We start from the raw sequence: 18,621 nt of genomic DNA, 5'->3' as shown, positions 1-18,621 counted from the left end.
TTTTAACTATTTGCATTATGGCCGTCAGCAAACAAACGTCCCTAAATTAGCCGCACGGTTTTATAACAGGGTACAAAACGCAGGAAAAAAGAATGTAGGGTAATGTTTAACTGGCAGTGCAGATGACAGGCGGAGGTGGAGGTGTTCCAGCACTGCTCCAATGGCCCTTGGGCAAAGGGAGAACCTCCCTCTCCACCAAACCCCCACAACCAGTCTAGTCACTTTCTTGCTGAAGAAGCAACTGAAGAGAAAATGGCAACTGCTTCCACTCAGGTAAGAATGGACCAGACAACGAAAATGAATATTTACCAGCCAGGTGCTTCAAAGGGTCCTCATTCTGCACGCTTCTGTGGCGACACGCCCGACAACTGCAACATGACTTTCTCTCACACAACAACATGCAGCTTAAATCCACTTTGTGTTTGCCACAAACAACTTTGGGTCATCTGACCAGATGTGTGTCCTGGGCAGGAACACAAGCTAGGAGCATGTGCACGCCAAAATAACTGCTCTTCTTTCCCCAAAAGGCGGAGTTTGTGCAAACTGGCTACGGCAAGAACAGCGTGAAGGTGTTGAGCATCCGGAGACATGGGGGCCATCATAGCATCGTGGAGGTCAAGGCGGACGTGGAGCTGACACTCAAGTCCCACAAGGATTATTTAACTGGAGACAACTCTGACATCATCCCCACGGACACCATCAAGAACACTGTCCATGCGTTGGCCAAGATCAAGGGGGTGGGTCGCACGCTTGCACCACACCACAAACTACATGCGAGGTCATCAAACTCCCCATGCTACAGGTCAACCAGAGTCGTTATTCTTCCATGCTTTTATTCTGGCGGTCTGAGCTAACTCATGTCATTCATCACAGAAATGATTGCGTTATATTACAGTAAATACTGTTGCGTCAACAGCTCTTCCTCCCAAGGAAGTCAAAGTCTGCTGTCCACTCCCAAGTTCTTTTAATGGCAAATAAGCTGATGTTAAATTGACCACCAAAAGCAGTAGTTGGTATTTCGTTGTTTATTGTCAAAGCTTTGGCAATAATGAGACCAATCCAGCACTCAAGCGTTCCCTAGCCCGGTCCAGATCGGTCTAGCCCGGTCCCCCCCAAGCTCAGCACTCCCCTGTCCTGTGTTCTAGTCCGAAAGCCTTTTCGACCTAAGTGAGTATTTTTTTTTTTTTTAATGGTTGCCGTTGTCTGACCTAATCTTTTTGGGGAAACCATGTCGGGGTACTAGGTCATACACAAGTCATTTAATTACTGATATTGCATCCTCTTTTGAGGTTGTTGTTGATTCCGGCCAACCACTGTGATTGTCAACACAAGTCAGTACGTACCTTTTCCCTTGTACCGTATTGATCATATCAGTGAAATATACATGGTTCACCCTCACCTCCTCCATATTCTAAATTTGATCTATTAAACTACTATCGATGTGTAAAATCGTTATTTTCAAATTAAAATTAGTTCTAACTTCTTACCCACGGTAAAAACGTTAAAACTATGGAATGTGTCAGAGTCGGATGATTGTCGATTTTGTTCCAAGAAGTCTGTATCCACCCTCACTCACCCCCTTCTGTTTCTGAAAAAAGGACTGTGTTAGTCATACTATGACTTTCAGAAACATCTAAGAAAAAGGTCAGCTAATAGTCAAGTAGCGGAGGACAGGTCATGTTTGAGGTCAATGAAAGTCTCTTTAGCCTCTATGGTCCACTGGGGGGTTGTGTTAGGGTAGGGGACCCCTTAGCGATATCACAAATAACTCAAACTCAACTAAACCCTAACTTTTATGTAACTTATTCAATATGGTGAAAGTAACAAATATGCTTATATTTATATTGTCACCAATACTAGAAAAATACTACCCTTGTGGCGAATGCTTTAGCAATAGTATTTTGAAATTTTACCACACCTGGTGGCCCCAATAATTCATTAAGTCAAGCTCATGTTGTAGAAAGTTGAATAAAGCAGACACGTTTGTTACTGAATACTTTCTATCAGACTTCTGTCTTGACGACTATGTGTATGTAATGAGCAACTATAATTATTTGATATGCTTAAATGTGTAATGTGTCGTTTTAGCTCAGTGAAGTGAAGTGAAGTGAATTACATTTATATAGCGCTTTTTCTCAAGTGACTCAAAGCGCTTTACATTGTGAAACCCAATATCTAAGTTACATTTGAAACCAGTGTGGGTGGCACTGGGAGCAGGTGGGTAAAGTGTCTTGCCCAAGGACACAACGGCAGTGACTAGGATGGCGGAAGCGGGGATCGAACCTGCAACCCTCAAGTTGCTGGCACGGCCACTCTACCAACCGAGCTATACCGTCCCAGCTGTTGTGTAGCTGCTAGCTCCTCGTAGCCTACAGGTGTCTAAAGTGCAGCCCATAGTTATGTGTTTAACATAACCATGGGCTAAACCTAAACAATTGAAAATGTGGTATTTGGGTGTCGGTGTAATGTTTGGCAGCTACGCCGTGTCTTATCATTGGACCTAAGTTCTTTGGTTTTGTAGGCGAGACAGAGAGCAAGGGAACAATGTGGGACACAATTGTGTCCATCTTATACCATGCTAGCTGTTGCAAAGATAGGTCAACATGAGCAGCCACACCTTGAGTTCCAACATATATAAATAATCATAACATATGGCGAGTCGGGTGGCAGAACACACGGAAGCATCTCAGTCAGTCAGGGTTTTCACCGTTAGAGCCATTCCTGTTGTTTCAGGCTGTGGTATGCTTGGTAGTGGTGTCGCAGCTGGGTGGTTCAGCCGTCAGGTAACACCAGGAATGTTCCTTCTTTGCGATTTGAATGTCAGGGTACAGTCTGTAAAGGAGGTCCAGCAATCTGAACCGGAAGTGGTTTGGTGACAGTTAACCTTCTTGTGACCCCAGCGAAGCCTTCGACCTTTAAAGAGGAAGCACACAGTTTTTTTGGTACCTCTGCATTCAGAATCGAATGGGTGGCTGATAAAATTGTCCGTTGACACTCATGTCCAGCAGGGGTCCTGTTGGTACTTCCTGCTGCGGCTCCTGATGTGGGCGTCCTCTTACACGCCTTCGTGTTCGTTTGTTGGCACGATGGAACCTTTCCTGTTCGGAAATGTTCGGACAGTCACGACTCCAGTGACCAGGCTGGTCACAGCCGAAACAGTGTCTACCCCAGACCGGCTTTGAAGCATCGTGTTGTCCACCACCCGAGTCCAACCGCACGTCTGTTGAGGATTCTTTCCTCCACCTGTTGGAACTCAAAAGCAAGGTCACCCACTGCTGAATATACCCTAGCTGATCTTTGACCTTTTGGTTCTTTTAACCTTTTATCTTCAGCGATCTGTAATTTAAGTAGTCGTTTCCTTGTTGCTCTGTCATTAGCCCTATTTTGCATGGGATGAATAAAATGTCCTGCCATATATTGTTTTTGGCACCGTGTATATCAGGGTTAACTTTGTCCAAAGTGTTTGGCCAAAGGTTCCCTCCCGGAGGTACAGGTGGGAAACAAGGTCAACAATGGCTTGCATGTATGCATCGGCAAGAGACTTATATTAAAGTAGGCCCCTATAATTGTCATGTGTCAAAAATGTCTGGTGTGCACCGCCCTCTGCTGGAGGAAAATGGTCAGACTTGCAAAATAAGCGGTTAATACTTTCTCTTTTAACGTTGATGTTCCAGGTAATTTAATGTTCAGTGAATGTATAGGATAGGCCGATGTCGTTGTGGCTTGTACAGCCCTTTGAGACACTTGTGATTTAGGGCTATATAGATAAACAACACATGTTGATGTTCAAACTGATAACATTTTTTTGCAAATAATCATTAACTTTAGAATTTGATGCCAGCAACACGTGACAAAGAAGTTGGGAAAGGTGGCAATAAATACTGATAAAGTTGAGGAATGCTCATCAAACACTTATTTGGAACATCCCACAGGTGAACAGGCTAATTGGGAACAGGTGGGTGCCATGATTGGGTATAAAAGTAGATTCCATGAAACGCTCAGTCATTCACAAACAAGGATGGGGCGAGGGTCACCACTTTGTCAACAAATGCGTGAGCAAATTGTTGAACAGTTTAAGAAAAACCTTTCTCAAGCAGCTATTGCAAGGAATTTAGGGATTTCACCATCTACGCTCGGTAATATCATCAAAGGGTTCAGAGAATCTGGAGAAATCACTGCACGTAAGCAGCCAAGCCCGTGACCTTCGATCCCTCAGGCTGTACTGCATCAACAAGCGACATCAGTGTGTAAAGGATATCACCACATGGGCTCAGGAACACTTCAGAAACCCACTGTCAGTAACTACAGTTGGTCGCTACATCTGTAAGTGCAAGTTAAAACTCTCCTATGCAAGGCGAAAACCGTTTATCAACAACACCCAGAAACGCCGTCGGCTTCGCTGGGCCTGAGCTCATCTAAGATGGACTGATACAAAGTGGAAAAGTGTTCTGTGGTCTGACGAGTCCACATTTCAAATTGTTTTTGGAAACTGTGGACGTCGTGTCCTCCGGACCAAAGAGGAAAAGAACCATCCAGGTTGTTATAGGCGCAAAGTTGAAAAGCCAGCATGTGTGATGGTATGGGGGTGTATTAGTGCCCAAGACATGGGTAACTTACACATCTGTGAAGGCGCCATTAATGCTGAAAGGTACATACAGCTTTTGGAGCAACATATGTTGCCATCCAAGCAACGTTACCATGGACGCCCCTGCTTATTTCAGCAAGACAATGCCAAGCCACGTGTTACATCAACGTGGCTTCATAGTAAAAGAGTGCGGGTACTAGACTGGCCTGCCTGTAGTCCAGACCTGTCTCCCATTGAAAATGTGTGGCGCATTATGAAGCCTAAAATAGCACAAGGGAGACCCCCGGACTGTTGAACAACTTAAGCTGTACATCAAGCAAGAATGGGAAAGAATTCCACCTGAGAAGCTTCAAAAATGTGTCTCCTCACTTCCCAAACGTTTACTGAGTGTTGTTAAAAGGAAAGGCCATGCAACACAGTGGTGAACATGCCCTTTCCCAACTACTTTGGCACGTGTTGCAGCCATGAAATTCTAAGTTAATTATTATTTGCAAAAAAAAAAAAAAAGTTTATGAGTTTGAACATCAAATATCTTGTCTTTGTAGTGCATTCAATTGAATATGGGTTGAAAAGGATTTGCAAATTATTGTATTCCGTTTATATTTACATCTAACACAATTTCCCAACTCATATGGAAACGGGGTTTGTAAAAAGAGAATACAATGATTTGCAAATCCTTTTCAACTTATATTCAATTGAATAGACTGCAAAGACAAGATACACTATATTGCCAAAAGTATTTGGCCACCCATCCAAATGATGAGAATAAGGTGTCCTCACTTTGCCCAGCCACAGGTGTATAAAATCAAGCACTTAGGCATGGGGACTGTTTCTACAAACATTTGTGAAAGAATGGGCCGCTCTCAGTGATTTCCAGCGGGGAACTGTCATAGGATGCCACCTGTGCAACAAATCCAGTCTTGAAATTTCCTCGCTCCAAAATATTCCAAAGTCAACTGTCGGCTTTATTATAAGAAAATGGAAGAGTTTGGGAACAGCAGCAACTCAGCCACCAAAGTGGTAGGCCACGTAAACTGACAGAGGTGGAGGTGGAAGAGGAATTATGGTGTGGGGTTTGTTTTTCAGGATTTGGGCTTGGCCCCTTAGTTCCAGTGAAAGGAACTTTGAATGCTCCAGGATACCAAAACATTTTGGACAATTCCATGCTCCCAACCTTGTTGGAACAGTTTGTAGCAGGCCCCTTCCTCTTCCAACATGACTGTGCAGCAGTGCACAAAGCAAGGTCCATAAAGACATGGATGACAGAGTCTGGTGTGGATGAACTTGACTGGCCTGCACCTGAACCCGATAGAACACCTTTAGGATGAGTTAGAACGGAGACCGAGAGCCAGGCCTTCTCCACCAACATCAGTGTGTGACCTCACCAATGCGCTTTTGGAAGAATGGTCGAACATTCCTATAAACACACTCCGCAACCTTGTGGACAGCCTTCCCAGAAGAGTTGAAGCTGTAATACCTGCAAAAGGTGGACCCACATCATATTGAACCCTATGGGTTAGGAATGGGATGGCACTTCAACTTCATATGTGAGTCAAGGCAGGTGGACAAATACTTTTGGAAATATAGTGTATTTAATGTTCACACTGAGAAACTTCTTTTTTTGTTGTTGCAAATATTAGCTCATTTGGAATTTGATGCCTGCAACATGTTTCAAAAAAGCTGGTACAAGTGGCAAAAAAGAGTGAGGAAGTTGAGGAATGCTCATCAAACACTTATTTGGAACATCCCACAGGTGAACAGGCAAATAGGGAACAGGTTGGTGCCATGATTGGGTATAAAAGCAGCTTCCATGAAATGCTCAGTCATTCATTAACAAGGATGGGGCGAGGGTCGCCACTTTGTCAACAAATGCCTGAGCAAATTGTTTAGGAACAACATTTCTCAACCAGCTAATGCAAGGACTTTAGGGATTTCACCATCTACGCTCCGTAATATCATCAACAGGTTCAGAGAATCTGGAGAATTCGATGATATTAAGGACCTTGGATCCCTCAGGCGGTACTGCATTAAAAAGCGACATCAGTGTGTAAAGGATATCACCACATGGGCTCAGGAAGACTTCAGAAAACCACTGTCAGTAACTACAGTTGGTCGCTACATCTGTAATTGCAAGCTAAAACTCTACTATGCAAAGGGTGGCATGGCGTAGTGGGTAGAGCGCCCGTGTCAGAAACCTGAGGGTTGCAGGTTCGCTCCCCGCCTCTTACCATGCCGTTGTGTCCTTGGGCAGGACACTTCACCCTTGCCCCCGGTGCCGCTCACACCAGTGAATGAATGTTGAATGAATGATAGGTGGTGGTCGGAGGGGCCGTAGGCGCAAATTGGCAGCCACGCTTCCGTCAGTCTACCCCAGGGCAGCTGTGGCTATGAAAGTAGCTTACCACCACCAGGTGTGAATGAATGATGGGTTTTTAACATGTAAAGCGACTTTGGGTACTTAGAAAAGCGCTATATAAATCCCAGGTATTATTATTATTAAAGCCAAAGCCATTTATCAACAACGCCCACAAACGCTTCGCTGGGTCCGAGCTCATCTAAGATAGACTGATGCAAAGTGGAAAAGTGTTCTGTGGTCTGACGAGTCCACATTTCAGATTGTTTTTGGAAACTGTGGAACAAAGAGGAAAAGAACCATCCGGACTGTTGTAGGTGTAAAGTGTAAAGGCCAGCATGTGTGATGGTATGGGGGTGTATTAGTGCCCAAGACATGGGTAACTTACACATCTGTGAAGGCACCATTAATGCTGAAAGGTACATACAGGTTGTTGCCATCCAAGCAAGGTCTTTTTCATGGATGCCCCTGCTTATTTCAGCAAGACAATGCCAAGCCACGTGTTACAACAGTGTGGCTTCATAGTAAAAGAGTGTGGGTACTAGACTGGCCTGCCTGTAGTCCAGACCTGTCTCCCATTGAAAATGTGTGGTGCAATATGAAGCCTAAAATAGCAGAAGGGAGACTGTTGAACAACTTAAGCTGTACATCAAGCAAGAATGTGAAATAATTCCACTTCAAAAATGTGTCTCCTCAGTTCCCAAATGTTTACTGAGTGTTGTTAAAAGGAAAGGCCATGTAACACAGTGGTAAAAATGCCCCTGTGACAACTTTTTTGCAATGTGTTGCTGCCATTAAATTCAAAGTTCATGATTACTTGCAAAAAAAATGAAGTTTCTCAGTGTGAACATTAAATATCTTGTCTTTGCAGTCTATTCAATTAAATATATAAGTTGAAAAGGATTTGTAAATCATTGTATTTTGTTTTTATTTACCATTTACACAACGTGACAACTTCACCAGAAGCTTGTGGATGGCTACAAAAAAGCGCCTTATTGCAGTGCAACTTGCCGAGGGACATGTAAGCAAATATTAACATTGCTGTATGTATACTTTTGACCCAGCAGATTTGGTCATATTTTCAGTAGACCCATAATAAATTCATAAAAGAACCAAACTTCATGAATGTTTTTTGTGACCAACAAGTATGTGCTCCAATCACTCTATCACAAAAAAATAAGAGTTGTAGAAATTATTGGAAACTCAAGTCAGCCATGACATTATGTTCTTTACAAGTGTATATAAACTTTTGATCACAACTGTATATACGTTAGGTCAGGAAAAAACACAGAGGCTATTTCATCCCTACAAGCCTGTTTCGCATGGTTCCCTGCTGGTCAGGGAGATTTTATAATAAAAGCAGCTGTCAATCATGACAAACACTCCATTAACTTTTAGACTCTGGAAGCCATGAAGTCAAATTCAGTTCAAATATTATTTTGTAATGTCAATCAAGTATGCAATGTTTACTGTGGTGGCAATAATAACAATCAAGTGGGAAACATGTAATGTTTACTGTGGTGGCAATAATAAAAATCAAGTGGGAAACATGTAATGTTTACTGTGGTGGCAATAATACAAATCAAGTGGGACAACATGTAATGTTTACTGTGGTGGAAATAACAATCAAGTGGGACAACATGTAATGTTTACTGTGGTGGCAATAATAACAATCAAGTACCATTACTACTGTCCTTGTTTTGTGCTCAGATAAAAAGCATTGAGCAGTTCAGTTTGGATCTTTGTCACCACTTCCTGACCTCCTTCACCCATGTGCTGAGGACCAAGGTCTACATGGAGGAAGTTCCCTGGAGAAGACTTGAGAAGGTACACACCTCAATCCCTCAATCACCTTTCAAGTGCACCAAGTCAACAGAACAGATGTGAATGTGAATTGGAAGCAGATGACAAGCTGATGAACTTGTCAACTTAACTTGTGTGATTCATCATCAAAAATATTGCATTAATTATGGACACACTTCCATTTTTCACCCTATTTATTCTCAGCATATAACCTCTTGTACCTTTACCAGGGGGTCGGTAACCCACGGCTCTTTAGCACCGCCCTAGTGGCTCGCTGGAGCTTTTTCAAAAATGTATTAAAATGGAAAAAGATGAGGGAAAAATTATATATGTTTTGTTTGAATATGGTTTGTGTAGGAGGAAAACATGACACAAACCTTCCTAATTGTTAGACTGTTTATATTCAACATGCTTCACTGATGACAGTATTTGGCCAGCGCTGTTTTTTCCTACTAATTTCAGTGGCACTTGAACTCACCGTCCTTTGTTTACATGTACAACTTTCTCTGACACATTTTATGCCCCTCCTTCTTTGTCTCATTTTGTCCACCAAACGTTTTATACTGTGTGAATGCACAAAGGTGAACTTTGTTGATGTTATTGAATTGTTGGAGTGCTAATCAGGCATATTTTGCAAGCTAATCGATGCTAACATGCTATTTAGGCCAGCTGTTATTGCATCATGATGCCTCGTTTGTAGGTATATTTGAGCTCATTTAATTGTATTTACTCTGGTCATCTATTTAGTTTATATTTGCATGTCTCATGAAACATTATCTGTATTTAATATTGGCTGCATTTCATGTCATGGCGTCTCGTGTCATGGCGCCTCGAGTTGCAGCGCTTTGTGTCACGGCGTCTCCTGTCACGGGACACGAGACGCTGTTAGAAGAGATGGCGTAACACGAGACGCTGTCATATGTGACACGAGAAGCTGTTTCGCGAGATGGCGTAACAATGAGATGGCGTGACACGTAGGGATGATGTTCGAAACCGGTTCTCCCGGTTGTTTGATAAGAAAAGAGCCGATTCCATGGACTCAAATCCCTTTTTGAGAACCGGTTCCCGTTATCGAGGCCACTATAGTAAAGAAAAAGAGTTGGTTCTTTATTCGAATCCCCGGGAACGAATCCCTTCCCACAGGAAATGCCCTGTGGAACGGCAATGTTACGCCCATTTGATTGTAGACTCTTACTGACACCTTGTGGCGATATGAAAATACTATGCGTCATTAGTTTGGGCACTACCGGGTCGGCGACGTCTGTTCAGTTCATGAGACAATTGAGAAGTAGACAAGTTGTGTTAGCTCTTAAAAGCCTTGGAAAAGATAATCTGTAAGTAAACTGTTTAACTTGTTTATGTAACTCAATATTAAGGTGGAAAGTGGTTAAATTTGATACTAAGATGTTTATTGAAAAACGATTTTTGTGCACTGTTTCAATGGATGTTTTGAGGACTTAAAATGGCTGCCAGTCATGTATTTCCACCATCGAAATAGTTTCAACACTCAGAAGTATTTGTTTGATGATAGTACTGTATATTTGTGTGAAGCTAATATTTACATATTGTGTATTACATTTCAGTATGTTAATTGAATCACATAGCTTATACATAATGATGCAAGACAAAAGTAAAGATAGGAAAAGACAAAGCAAGATCAACAACAATAAAGAGCCTAAATGGATTAATCTGCTTTGGAACTTTATTAGACGTCTTGGATTATTTGTTAGCTGTCTGCCTGTGTGTGTAGTTAGTATGTTCCAATAGCAGCAGAAGTGCACTTTTTGGAGAGCTGTATTATTTTCATTTCTGTGCCCAAAGGACTGATTTTATTTAACACTACGGTATATTATTATTTATACACCTATAGTGATCACAGAGACAAGTTGTTTTTGTGTTACTGTATATATTTGTTTTTCTGAAAAATCCCACTTAATATACTTTGGGTAACAACAGTCAATATTTTTTTTTTTTTTTTTTTAGGGGGTAACAGTCAATATTTATTTATTTATTTTATTTTATTTTTTTCTTATAAAATAAAAGTGAGCTTTTGTTAAACCAAATATTGTGTTTTTTTCCATATACAACCTCGATAAGAGAATCGATCAGGAATCGGTTCGATAAGAGGACTCGATAATGGGCTCGAACTCGATAATTTCTTATGAAACATCATCCCTAGTGGCACGAGACACTGTCATATGAGACACGAGCCGCTGTTGCACGAAATGGCGTAACAATGAGATGGCGTGACACGAGACACCGTCATGAGACACGAGCCGCTGTTACACGAAATGGTGTAACAATGAGATGGCATGACACAAGACGCCGTCATATGAGACACGAGCCGCTGTTACACGAAAAGGTGTAACAATGAGATGGCATGACACGAGACGCCGTCATATGTGACGCGAGACGCTGTTACACGAAATGGTGTAACAATGAGATGGCGTGAAACGAGACGCCATCATATGTGACACGAGACGCTGTTACATGAGATGGCGTAAAAATTAGATGGCGTGACACGAGACACCGTCGTATGAGACACGAGACACTGTTACACGAGACGCTGTTACACGAGATGGCGTAACAATGAGATGGCGTGACACGAGACACCGTCATGTGTGACGCGAGACGCTGTTACACGAAATGGTGTAACAATGAGATGGCATGACACAAGACGCCATCATATGTGACACGAGACGCTGTTACACGAGACACTGTTACATGAGATGGCGTAACAATGAGATGGCGTGACACGAGACACCGTCATATGAGACACGAGACGCTGTTACATGAGATGACGTAACAATGAGATGGCGTGACACGAGACACCGTCATATGAGACACGAGACGCTGTTACACAAGACGCTGTTACACAAGATGCTGTTACACAAGACGCTGTTACACAAGATGGCGTAACAAAGAGATGGCGTGACGCGAGACGCCGCCATATGTGACGCGAGACGCTGTTACACGAAATGGTGTAACAATGAGATGGCGTGACACGAGACGCCGTCATATGTGACGCGAGACGCTGTTACACGAAATGGTGTAACAATGAGATGGCGTGACACGAGACGCCGTCATATGTGACACGAGACGCTGTTACATGAAATGGCGTAACAATTAGATGGCGTGACACGAGACACCGTCGTATGAGACACGAGACGCTGTTACACGAGACGCTGTTACACGAGACGCTGTTACACGAGACGCTGTTACACGAGACGCTGTTACACGAGATGGCGTAACAATGAGATGGCGTAACAATGAGATGGCGTGACACGAGACACCGTCATGTGTGACGTGAGACGCTGTTACACGAAATGGTGTAACAATGAGATGGCATGACACAAGACGCCATCATATGTGACACGAGACGCTGTTACACGAGACACTTTTACATGAGATGGCGTAACAATGAGATGGCGTGACACGAGACACCGTCATATGAGACACGAGACGCTGTTACATGAGATGACGTAACAATGAGATGGCGTGACACGAGACACCGTCATATGAGACACGAGACGCTGTTACACAAGACGCTGTTACACAAGATGGCGTAACAATGAGATGGCGTGACACGAGACGCTTTTACACGAGACGCTGTTACATGAGATGGCGTGACACGAGACACCGTCATATGAGACACGAGACGCTGTTACACGAGACGCTGTTACACAAGACGCTGTTACACAAGATGGCGTTACAATGAGATGGCGTGACACGAGACGCTGTCATATGTGACGAGACGCTGTTACGCGAGATGGCGTAACAATGAGATGGCGTGACACGAGACGCCGTCATATGCGACACGAGACGCTGTTACACGAGATGGCGTAACAATGAGATGGCGCGACACGAGACGCCGTCATATGTGACACAAGATGCTGTTACACGAGACGCTGTTACATGAGATGGCGTAACAATGAGATGGCGTGACACGAGACGCCGTCATATGTGACACGAGATGCTGTTACAAGAGATGGCGTAACAATTAGATGGCGCGACACGGGACGCCGTCATATGAGACACCAGACGCTGTTACACGGAATAGTGTGACAATGAGATGGCGTGAGATGAGACGCTTTTACACGAGACGCTGTTACATGAGATGGCGTGACACGAGACACCGTCATATGAGACACGAGACGCTGTTACACGAGACGCTGTTACACAAGACGCTGTTACACAAGATGGCGTTACAATGAGATGGCGTGATACGAGACGCTGTCATATGTGACGAGACGCTGTTACGCGAGATGGCGTAACAATGAGATGGCGTGACACGAGACGCCGTCATATGCGACACGAGACGCTGTTACACGAGATGGCGTAACAATGAGATGGCGCGACACGAGACGCCGTCATATGTGACACGAGATGCTGTTACACGAGACGCTGTTACATGAGATGGCGTAACAATGAGATGGCGTGACACGAGACGCCGTCATATGTGACACGAGATGCTGTTACAAGAGATGGCGTAACAATTAGATGGCGCGACACGGGACGCCGTCATATGAGACACCAGACGCTGTTACACAAAATAGTGTGACAATGAGATGGCGTGAGATGAGACGCCGTCATAAGTGACACGAGACGACGTGACACAAAATGTCTGACCATCATTTTGTCTCCTTCTGTCAGAACGGGGTCCAACATGCCCACGCCTTCATTTACAGTCCAGAAACTTTTCGCTTCTGCGACGTGGAACAACATCTTCACGGTACGTACCACATGTTTTTATTTTTATAAATAGAAACAAAAATATCTAAAAAAAAAAAAAAAACCACACAAAACGTATCAAATCCTTGTTTTTTAGATGAAAAAAATGATTGAAAATAAATGCAAAAAAGGTAGCGAGCGCTTCCTGTGGCAGCTCATTATTCATACCTGGCTGGAACTTTCTCAGGTGTGCCGGTGGTCCACAGTGGAGTCAAGAACCTGAAGTTGTTGAAAACCACTCAGTCTGGTTTTGTGGGTTTTGTCCGCGACCGCTTTACCACCCTGCAAGAAGCCAAAGACAGGTTTTTCTGTAGCAGCGTGAGTGCCAGGTGGCTCTACAAGAACATCCAGGGTGTAGACTTTGACGGGGCATGGCAAGTCACGCACACACATTGCGGTGACAATCAGTGACCGTGACCATCTTCAATCTGTCCTGACAGGAAATGCATCAAAGACTCCATTATCGAGAAGTTTGCAGGCCCTTATGACCTTGGAGAGTTCTCACCCTCTGTGCAGAAGACCCTCTATGATACTCAAGTTCTGGTCCTAGACAGGGTTCCTGAGGTAGGTCCATATTTCACAGCCAAATTATACGGCCCCAGTTCAATATTTGAAGCCGTATAAAAGAACTGTAGTTAATACGCCACATTATTTAAATTTTCCAAGACGACCAATTTTGTAGCACAAGGGAATAATACAAAATATTACATCACATGAAAACAAATCCACGACCCCCTGTTGAAGACCTCTGATATACTGCAGGACATATTTAAAGGGGAACTGCACTTTTTTTTTTTTTTTACAATTTTGACAATCATGCACAATCATTATGAGATATATATATATATATATATATATATATATATATATATATATATATATATATATATATATATATATATATATATATATATATATATATATATATATATATTTTTTTGTATTCTAAATATGAAATAAATGCCATCAAATGTCCGCTTACAATGGAGCCTATGGTAGTCGCTCTTTGTCCTCAAAGCCCTTAAAAAACATCCTCCATTATGCTTTTATATACATGATGTAAGTATACATGTAATGTAGTAACATTCATAATAACATGTAATATATACATAATGTAAGTATATATGTCATGTAGTAACATTCATAATAACATGTAATATATACATGATGTAAGTATATATGTCATGTAGTAACATTCATAATAACATGTAATATATACTACCGCCCGAATGCAGCTGAGATAGGCCCCAGCGACCACCCCAAAAGGGACAAGCGGTAGAAAATGGATGAATGGATATATACATGATGTAAGTATATATGTCATGTAGTAACATTCATAATAGTGGGTTGCAACTGCATTGCTGAAGTGGTGCCAATTTCTTACAGTCGTAGCTTCCTTCGACATTCTCCGATTTTCCTGAATTTTTTGATGGTGGGTTGTGGTGTAGGATCAGATTTTTAAAAGCCTGACAACTGCGGCTTCATTATCGCCCCCAGTGGTGAACAATTATAACCCTCATAACTTCCGTCCACATGCTCCAATCTTCCTTAATTTTTTTTTATGGTGGGTTGGGGAGTTGGGTGGGTCGCAACTGCCTAACTACTACGGTGCCTTTATCGCCCCCAAGTGGTGAACAATTATAACCCTCATAACTTCCGTCCACATGCTTCAATCTTCCTTAATTTTTTTTTATGGTGGGTTGGGGAGTTGGGTGGGTCGCAACTGCCTAACTACTAGGGTGCCTTTATCGCCCCCAAGTGGTGAACAATTATAACCCTCATAACTTCCGTCCACATGCTACAATCTTCCTGAAAGTTTTTATGGTGGGTTGTGGTGTCGGGTGGGTCGCAACGACATAACTACTACGGTGCCTTTATCGCAACCTACTGGTTAAAAATTATAACTCTCAAAACTTCCTTACACACGCTCTGATCGTCCTGAAGTTTTGATAACGGGTCGGGGTGTCGAGTGGGACTTGACCGCAAGCGACATGCGTGCCGGCCGACTGGCGTGGGACCATTCAACGCTGCACGCAGCTTTAATTCAAATTGTTAGTAAAGCTTTAAAGTGCATAAATTTGCCTGAAAAAAAATTAAAAAATACTTACTTAAACTATAAACTTTTTTTGGATTGACTTGAACCGTTTGATACTGAAAAATGCATTCACATAAAATCAATGAATAATAATACATCGAAATTGATCAGCAACATCAACTCAGGAGCACAATATACTTTTAACTAGAGATGTCCGATAATGGCTTTTTTGCCGATATCAAATATTCCGATATTGTCCAACTCTTAATTACCGATACATACAGTCGTGGAATTAACACATTATGATGCCTAATTTTGTTGTGATGCCCCGCTGGATGTAACAAGGTTTTCCAGCAGCTTGGAATTTGGGACATGCTCTCCCTGAGAGAGCATGAGGAGGGTGAGGTGGGTGGGGTTGGGGGGGCGGGGTAGGAGGTAGCGGGGGGGGGTGTTATACTGTAGCGTCCCGGAAGAGTTAGTATTGCAAGGGATTCTGGGTATTTGTTCTGTTGTGTTTATGTTGTGTTACGGTGCGGATGTTCTCCCGAAATGTGTTTGTCATTCTTGTTTGGTGTGGGTTCACAGTGTGGCGCATATTTGTAACAGTGTTAAAGTTGTTTATACGGACACCCTCAGTGTGACCTGTGTGGATGTTGACCAAGTATGCCTTGCATTCACTTGTGTGTGTGTGAAAAGCCGTAGATATTATGTGATTGGGCCGGCACGCAAAGGCAGTGCCTCTAAGGCACGCCCCCAATATTGTTGTCTGGGTGGAAATCGGGAGAAATTCGGGAGAATTGTTGCCCAGGGAGATTTTCGGGAGGGGCACTTAAATTCGTGAGCCTCCCGGGAAAATCAGGAGGGTTGGCAAGTATGACTGGGAGACGCAACTGCTCTGTACTTCTCCCTACGTCCGTGTACCCTTCTGTACAGCGGCGTTTTAAAAAGTCATAAATTTTACTTCTTGAAACCGATACCGATCATTTCCGATATTATATTTTAAAGCATTTATCGGCCGATAATATCGGCAGTCCGATATTACCGGACATCTCTACTTTTAACCTACAAAAAAATGAATAAAACAATTTGTGCTGATTTTTTTTTCAATCACAAAGAGGAAGTCAGGATGAATATATCTCCAATGAGCAGGTTTTTCTGATAAAGCATGTTCCACTGTTGGAGAAGTGGATTAGTCTGATTGAAAAAGAACCGTGATCATCATTACCTTGGTAGAAAGTCAGGGTAAGCTCTGGTGTGTTCCCCAGGTGGAGGAGATCGAGATCATCATGCCCAACCAGCACTACTTCACCATCGACATGAGCAAAATGGGCCTAGAGAACAAAGACGAGGCAAGTTCTGCGACGCTGCTGTAAAACCATGTGGAATACGTGTGAGAAATTGCTGACCTGACATGTTTTTCTTGTGACGGCAGGTTTTTCTCCCCGTGGACAACCCGTCAGGAAACATCACAGGGACAGTGCGCAGGACACCACAAGCCAAACTCTGAGGCACAAATACAGAAAAAGTCCATGAAAAGGCGCAAATATTTGAAGTCGTTGTATCTCCTTAGCGAGCACCAATAAACCGGCGTTGTTCTTTGGTGAGAAAGGAGCACCATTTATTGCGAGTCATTGATTGAAATATTCCAAGTCCAGTGTTGCACAAAGACCATTCACACACAGGCTCATTTGGGTCTTCATTTCAGAAGCTTTTTTTTGCCTTTTGAAGTGGATTTTTTCACATCAAATTATGCTGACAATTTCATTGAAAAAAAATATGAGCAACATTTTTGGTTGAAAGGGTCCGTTTGTTAAAATACCGTGTTTTAAGATTCGGTGCAAATCAATTCAGTGTAAATAAAAATAAAAAAAATTCCGTGCAGAACAGTTTTGTTGCTTCAAAACTCACCTCATTGGCTAATTGTGAGACAGGGTACATTGCGTCAGCCTTCATCTACAGGCAGGAAACTTTGACTTTGGAAGCAACAAATATTTCTGCACGGAAGTTTTACACACCAAATGTATTTGCACTGAATTTTCACACACATATTTTGCTCACAAATTATTAGTCAGTGAAATTGTCAGCATAATTTGATGTATAAAAATTCAGTTTGCAAAATTCAAACGGTACATAAATTCAGTGCTCACAAAAGCTGTCATAATAAAAACAAACATTAAGCCCATTCACACTATTAGTTGTTTTTGCCAGCATGTTGAAGCACCACAGGTAGAGACATCATAGTTACGCACATCTTTACATTTCCATGGGAATTCCTTTTCAAGAAGATCAGTTTCAAAGAGACTTACTATTTTATAGTGCATTGTGTCCTCACAACCAACTGGTACGGTGTTTTCCACCATACATCAACTATATACCATCTTATGTCTGAATACCCCTTTTAAAACCCACAAACACACATGTTTTTGTCTTAAATAAAAGGTGAAGAATAAAAAACAAACAAACAACTGAAATCAGCAGAAGTAAGAACATCTGAAAAGTGTTCCCAGCAGGCACGAGACATTGAAACAACGTTGATTATACGTACTTGTCCTTTAAAACTGACTTTAAAACAACGTTGCAAAAAAGTTGTATGTTGATGTCCAATGTTGGATCCACCTTGTTGGTTAGGAAATGACTAGAATTCAATGTCAAATCAACGTCACAACCTGACATTGATTAAAAGCATGTTGTTTCAACGTTAGGTTTGAGTTGCTCAAGGGTCAGAACCTAATTCAACAAGTTCTCAACGTTGTTTTAAGGTTTTGTGCCAGCTGGGTGACCAGCTGAGTGTGTTTGGTGTCCAAGCCTTTAAAAAGGTTTAAGGTGCCGTAGGAGTCTTTGTCAGCTGCGTCCGGAGTTGTCGATTGTCACTGAGGTGTGGCGCGGCCAGCTGCTAACAGGCGTTGCTCTTCAGGTGCTGGGTTTGCAGCGGCTTCACGTGATACTCGTAGATCTTCAGCGCCGGGCCCAACTTTATGGACAGGCCCGTCAGGACGTCATTACGCGTCATCAGGAGGAGCGACTTGCCATCGATTTCCTGTCAGGCGGAGGTAGATTTCATTGCTATTGACACCCAAGACACAAAGGGAGATGGGGTCGGGGGCGGGGAGTCCA

General features: G+C 42.8%; 2 protein-coding genes across 4 annotated transcripts in view; one reads left to right on the top strand and one right to left on the bottom strand.

Moving 5' to 3' along the window:
- The window catches only part of dnase2b (deoxyribonuclease II beta), a 108,109-nt gene that overhangs the window by 21,034 nt on the left and 68,454 nt on the right, over positions 1 to 18,621 (bottom strand). For 2 of the 3 annotated variants that reach the window (XM_062027847.1, XM_062027846.1), the window contains 3 exons: positions 16,914 to 18,544; positions 16,733 to 16,838; positions 13,641 to 13,754 (listed from right to left, as the gene is read on the bottom strand). The gene's annotated coding sequence lies outside the window, so the exon portion shown is untranslated. Of the gene's footprint in view, positions 1 to 309; positions 737 to 13,640; positions 13,755 to 16,732; positions 16,839 to 16,913; positions 18,545 to 18,621 lie in introns of those variants that run through there. The other variant, XM_062027848.1, reaches the window with a different exon arrangement.
- uox (urate oxidase) lies at positions 116 to 17,306 on the top strand. The gene is made up of 8 exons (XM_062027849.1): positions 116 to 273; positions 528 to 737; positions 8,649 to 8,765; positions 13,395 to 13,473; positions 13,660 to 13,846; positions 13,913 to 14,036; positions 16,773 to 16,856; positions 16,940 to 17,306. Exons 1-8 carry the CDS (start codon positions 253 to 255, stop codon positions 17,012 to 17,014), a joined length of 897 nt encoding a protein of 298 aa, XP_061883833.1. The 5' UTR covers positions 116 to 252; the 3' UTR covers positions 17,015 to 17,306.

This window comes from Entelurus aequoreus, linkage group LG19, assembly GCF_033978785.1.
Source record: "Entelurus aequoreus isolate RoL-2023_Sb linkage group LG19, RoL_Eaeq_v1.1, whole genome shotgun sequence".
Classification (NCBI taxonomy): domain Eukaryota; kingdom Metazoa; phylum Chordata; class Actinopteri; order Syngnathiformes; family Syngnathidae; genus Entelurus; species Entelurus aequoreus.
Note: the sequence above shows the minus strand (reverse complement) of the source record. Positions and strands in the feature narration are given on the sequence as shown.